At 49.9% G+C, this 4926-nt stretch overlaps 1 protein-coding gene across 8 annotated transcripts; it reads right to left on the bottom strand.

The window, feature by feature from the left end:
* Positions 1 to 485: 485 nt before the first annotated feature.
* ARMCX1 (armadillo repeat containing X-linked 1) lies at positions 486 to 4624 on the bottom strand. 8 transcript variants are annotated; one of them, XM_047765053.1, is made up of 5 exons: positions 4466 to 4624; positions 4091 to 4149; positions 3491 to 3654; positions 2619 to 2734; positions 486 to 2367 (listed from the first exon to the last, which is right to left on the bottom strand). In XM_047765053.1, exon 5 carries the CDS (start codon positions 2251 to 2253, stop codon positions 889 to 891), a length of 1365 nt encoding a protein of 454 aa, XP_047621009.1. In that variant the 5' UTR covers positions 2254 to 2367; positions 2619 to 2734; positions 3491 to 3654; positions 4091 to 4149; positions 4466 to 4624; the 3' UTR covers positions 486 to 888. The 8 variants fall into 8 exon arrangements, with proteins under 8 accessions (XP_047621009.1, XP_047621011.1, XP_047621012.1 ...); XM_047765055.1 differs by having other exon boundaries at positions 4091 to 4146; XM_047765056.1 differs by lacking the exon at positions 4091 to 4149.
* Between the last annotated feature and the right edge of the window lie 302 nt (positions 4625 to 4926).

Raw genomic sequence — 4926 nt, 5'->3', positions numbered from 1 at the left:
CACACAACTCAGCTACATTGCCTTCCTTTCATCCTGTCATTCCTCTAGTCACAAGAGGCTTTGGTGTCTCCCTGAGGTGGCTGGAGTAACATGCAAACATCTCAGCTTAGAAATCAGGGTTCCCCATGAATGGGACGCACCCCAAGTGCTGGACTGTATTTCCCATCACTCCCCTCCCACACTTTGCACTCCAGGCAGGCCAGCCTCCTCTCTGGAGCAAGATCCCCACCTCCATGCCCTTCTTCCCGTCCTTCCTCCCTCCTCCAGTGCCCAGCCAGCCTGTTTTTATCCTATCCTTCATGCCCAGCTTCCTTAAGTGTCCCCTCCTCTATAAAACTTTCCCTGACCACCGTTGCTTGCAGAAGTTTCTGCTGCCTCTAAGCACTAATAGGAAACAGCTGACCATACTTCGGTTTTGTTCATATCTTTTCGTTTCCGTACATCTTGCCTTTCCAAACAGATCATAAACTCAAGAACATGATATATTTTTGCTGGTTAAAACACACAACTTTATTGATGAAACACCAGTCTAAGAATAACAAATGTAAACCTTTACAAAAAAGTGTAGCTTATCCTTGATTAGTTTGCTGTCAGTTTAAGAGTAAAAATGCCTCAATCTAGGTAGCAAGATGGAATCAATAAATGCTTTCTTTGTACAAGCTCTAGTATTTACTTGATATCCTTAAGATGGTCCAGCCTAAAACCAAACATCACAACCAGCACTGCTGTTGATGATATGTGATATTGATTATCCCAAAAGAGCAGCTGAAAAGATCTCCTGGCCACATAAGCACAGTGAAAAGCAAAGAATTTACAAAAAGCATTGTTCCCAAGGGCAAACTAAAAAAAAAAAAAATTACCTCAATGTTGTTTGGGACAGACCCCCAATTAGAGTTTGGTCAATACTTTCAGGACTTTTACTTTCACAACCAGATCACTGTGATTTGCTAATGCTTTGATTTTCTTAATGCACACTCCAGATTCTTTGAATAAGAAAAAAAGTGAACTTCTGCTGAATTCTTTCCTGGATGAGGCAAGCCCTTCATTTTTTATGTTGTCATTTATATTCTCAAATAGGGTAAGGATATTAAGAAGAATCTCTCTGTCCCATTCTTTATTAAAGAGGGAAATCAATTCTGATGGTACTTTACAACTGACCAGCTCTCTTGTCATGGCTGGATTTTCAGTAAAGTTTATGATTAGTTTCATAATCTGAATCTTGGTGAAGTAATTTCCCAGGAATAACAAAGCAAAAAAGTCTGGAAAAGAATAGGAAAGCAAATGTTGGTAATGATTAGTCACAGTCATGTTGGTTAACAGTCTTAGTCCAGCCATCTGCACAGCTGAGTCCAAACGACAGATCATAGTGTCGTCACACACTTGACTGATATATGTCTTAATCTTGCCCTGATTCTCTGCATTCACACTCAAGTTATTAAGGGCATTGTACGCCTTTTCCCTAATAATGGGATCTTTCGTTTTTATCAGCTTTGCGATTATTGGGAGACCACCCAATTCACGAATGGCATTTTGGTTAAATGAATATGCTGCATTGTTACCCAGAGTGACCAAGGCTACTTCTTGAGTGAAAGGATCATTTGATCTTTCTAGGATGTTAAGGACCTTTTGAAGGTCAGGAGCACCCAGAATATCATCAATTTTATAGGGAAAGTTGAACTTGCCCCTTCGAACAGGCCATGATGTAGCTGGAGTCCTTGTGCTCTTACCTCGGGTCCTTCCTTTAGACTTGCCACTGGCCCTGCCCCCAACCCTAGCTCCATTCCTCGCTGGGTGGCAGCCTCCACCCCTCACTCCTGGACAGGGTAAACCAGGTGCAAGGGTCCTGGTCCCAGAGATGGTACCCAACCTGGCCCCTTTGCCCGCCTTTGCACTTGCCTGTTCCTTCAAGGTGCTGAAAAGGGCCTTGGCCTTGGCCTCTAGGCCACCTCCACTCTGGGCCTTCAAGTGGGCCTCTGCCTTTATATCGGATCCACTCTTGAGTTCCACGGCCACCTCAGCTCTGGCCTTTGAGTCACCCTGAAGTCTAGCTCCAGCCCCCGCCCCAGAATTAGCCTTAGATCCTTTCCCAGTCTCTGCCATATCACTAGGTTCCTCCTCATCATCATCATTGTCGTCCTCCCAGATTTTCTCACTCTCATCTCTTCCCCAGGTCAGTTTGTAGACGCAGTAGCAGGCACCAGCCCCAATCACCACACCAGCAGCTACGCAGCCAGCTTCCCGAGTGCGGCCCATGCTAGGGTGAGTGTCTGAAGGGCTTGCTCTGGCCCAGAGAAGTGCTCCCACGTAGGGGGTGGAGTCCTCAGCTACAGCTGGCAGTCTCTGCTGCAGCTGCAGATACTGCAGGACCTAGGAATGAAAGAAATATTTGAGGCTTCAGTCTCCTCCTTTTGTGCCTTTCTATGCAGACTGAACCTACAGATGGACAAACAGACCAAACAAATGGGGGACATGGCAGGGTCTCAGGGCTAGATCACTGATTCCTGTCTTCAACAGGGAAGGCAATTTTGAAAACTCTCCCCACCTCCAGATTCTCCAACCTCATATTCAACCACCACACCTTGATATGTTAAAGTTAAGATATCTAATCAGTTCCCTACCTCCCCTCCCCCTCCAGATGTTCCTGAGGACAGTAGTACCCCCACATACACCCACACAGGTCCAGGCAATGTCTTCCTTCTACATCTTGCTTGGACGAGCACTGCGTCCTGCAAACCTGCATACAAAGGGGTGGGGAGGGTAGTGCTGAATGCTCAGGGGACAGAAAATGGACTACACCAAGGATGGGACACGTGTCCCTCTCCAGAATCACTAGCCTTAGCCCTGCCTAGCCCAATTCCTCCCAGCTTTGGTTCTGGTCCTCTTTATAGAGCCCTGGCTCTGTAGTTTATTATGACCTGCCCCCCACCCCATTTCTTCCATTTCCCCCAATCTTCCACCCCACCCCTACCCCCACAAATCACTTCCTTCAGAGGTGACACCACAACTCCTTCTCTGTAATAAAATGGATGGTAGTGGAGCAAGGGTGTCTGTCTAGTAGCCAAACAGGCGGAAAATGCCCAAAGGTCTTGTACTCCGCCCTTGCTTCTGACATCGCCACCATCTCAGAGGTACCAGGACACTCCTACCCTCATCCATTATATCCACCGTACTGGAGAAATTTCCTTCCTCCCTTATCTCTGTTTCTTCCACCAAATCTAAGGACTGACAACTCTGAGACCTAGTTAGTGCTTGGAGTAATTTGGAGGAAGGTTTTCCCCACCCCTACCCCAGAAATCTTGTGACACCCTTGTCTTCTCAGCAACTTTTTTCCCTGCAGAGCACTTTCTTTTGCAAGCTCCGCAATTGGTTCAGAGAGGAGAAAAGGAAGAGGCTGCGGGGGGAGGTCCACGGGCCCACTGGAGTTTGCGGTCTCCACCATTCTCCATCCCAGGGATCCCTAAATAGTGCCACCACCCTCACTCTGACCTACTTGTTTCTGGACAATTTTCCTCTTCTTCCCGCTCCTAGGGTTGGGTTGGCTGTCAGGCGCAAGATCCCACAGACACAGACAGGCGACACAGCAGAGACGGATGGCTAGGCGGACAGAACAGCACTTCAGACAGTCCCAATACCAGCTTTTCGGAATTTAAGGTCCTGGTTGTCAAACGGATTTCAACTTTTGGTCTCCCACCCTACCCCCACTTCCCTGGACTCCGCTGACCGCAGCCCTTTTTCTGCAAGGGCATCCACCCACCCCTCCCCCCTCCCCCCGCCGCCCCCAGCCCCAGCCCCAGCGGGTCGGCCATTTTCCCAGCAAAAACCACACCCCTTTCCAACAACTGGAAAGAGGGGAGGCGGTGCGAGTGAGTGAGGAAAACCCAAGGAGCGAAAGAAAACCTAAAGATCCCTTTGATCCCCCTCCCCGACCCGCTCCTGGCGCCAAACGACAACCATTTTTCCTGTACGCGCTGTCATGTCCTATTTCCTACATAAAAGAGCAGGGAGGTGGCTGGAGAGTCAGTAATGCGCCCAAGTTAAGGCGAGGACCTCAGGCATCCCCGCCCTTCTGGGGGCCGCGGGGCAATCCCACCTTTACGCGGACCTGGGGCAGATTCTTTATTCCTTTGCTCCGAGTGGTACAGCGCCCTACTGAAAGACACGGGGAATGACAAGACAGACGCACAGCCCCACGATTCTGGCTTGCTAGATGGACCAACACACAGGACAAGAATCTTAACATCGGCCCTTCCCGATTCCAGGCCCTGGATGCCAAAGGTTTCAAGTTTCCCCTCCTCCTGGCTGGGGTCTCCCCTGGATTCTGGCCCCCAAATCTTCATTTTTGTTCTTGGAAGGGCCCGGGATAGTGCAAGGGTGTGGAGAAAGCGGGCCTTGTCCCTCTGCAGTCTCCGCCTTCCGCTCCCGCACCGCAGGGATCCCCCAGGCAAGCGCCCATCCACGAACAGACCTGCCGAGATCAGAGCAGTTCCCTCCTCCTTCTCTTCTCCTGGCCGCAGGCCCGCGCGCCCTCGAGGTAATAGGGAGATGGCAACCGGACCAAACGGAGACCGGGATTAGTAGGACGTCTGCATGCGTCGGCTCCAGCTCACGTGAGGGCCACGTCACTCGTGAGCTCAGGACCCCAAATCACCACTCCCACCAGCAGTGCGGCAGGAGACCCCCCCGCCCCTTTTTCCTTCCTCTCCACAGCAGAACCTGCCACTCATTTTCCTCTAACCATCCCAGAGACCAGAAGTATTTCTCTTGTGGTTGGAATTTGTCTTTCCGTATCTGCACCTATGTCATTAATCTTGTCTTCCTCTTTTGAGAAATAAAATTTCTCTCCTCTATTCTCTGCCCATCCACCCCTGCCCCCAACCCAGCCCTGAAGGTCCAGCATTTCCCCTGCACCCCTATACGAAATGGGAT

Source organism: Phacochoerus africanus, chromosome X (genome assembly GCF_016906955.1).
Source record: "Phacochoerus africanus isolate WHEZ1 chromosome X, ROS_Pafr_v1, whole genome shotgun sequence".
Lineage (NCBI taxonomy): Eukaryota > Metazoa > Chordata > Mammalia > Artiodactyla > Suidae > Phacochoerus > Phacochoerus africanus.
This window is presented reverse-complemented; position numbering and strand designations above follow the sequence as displayed.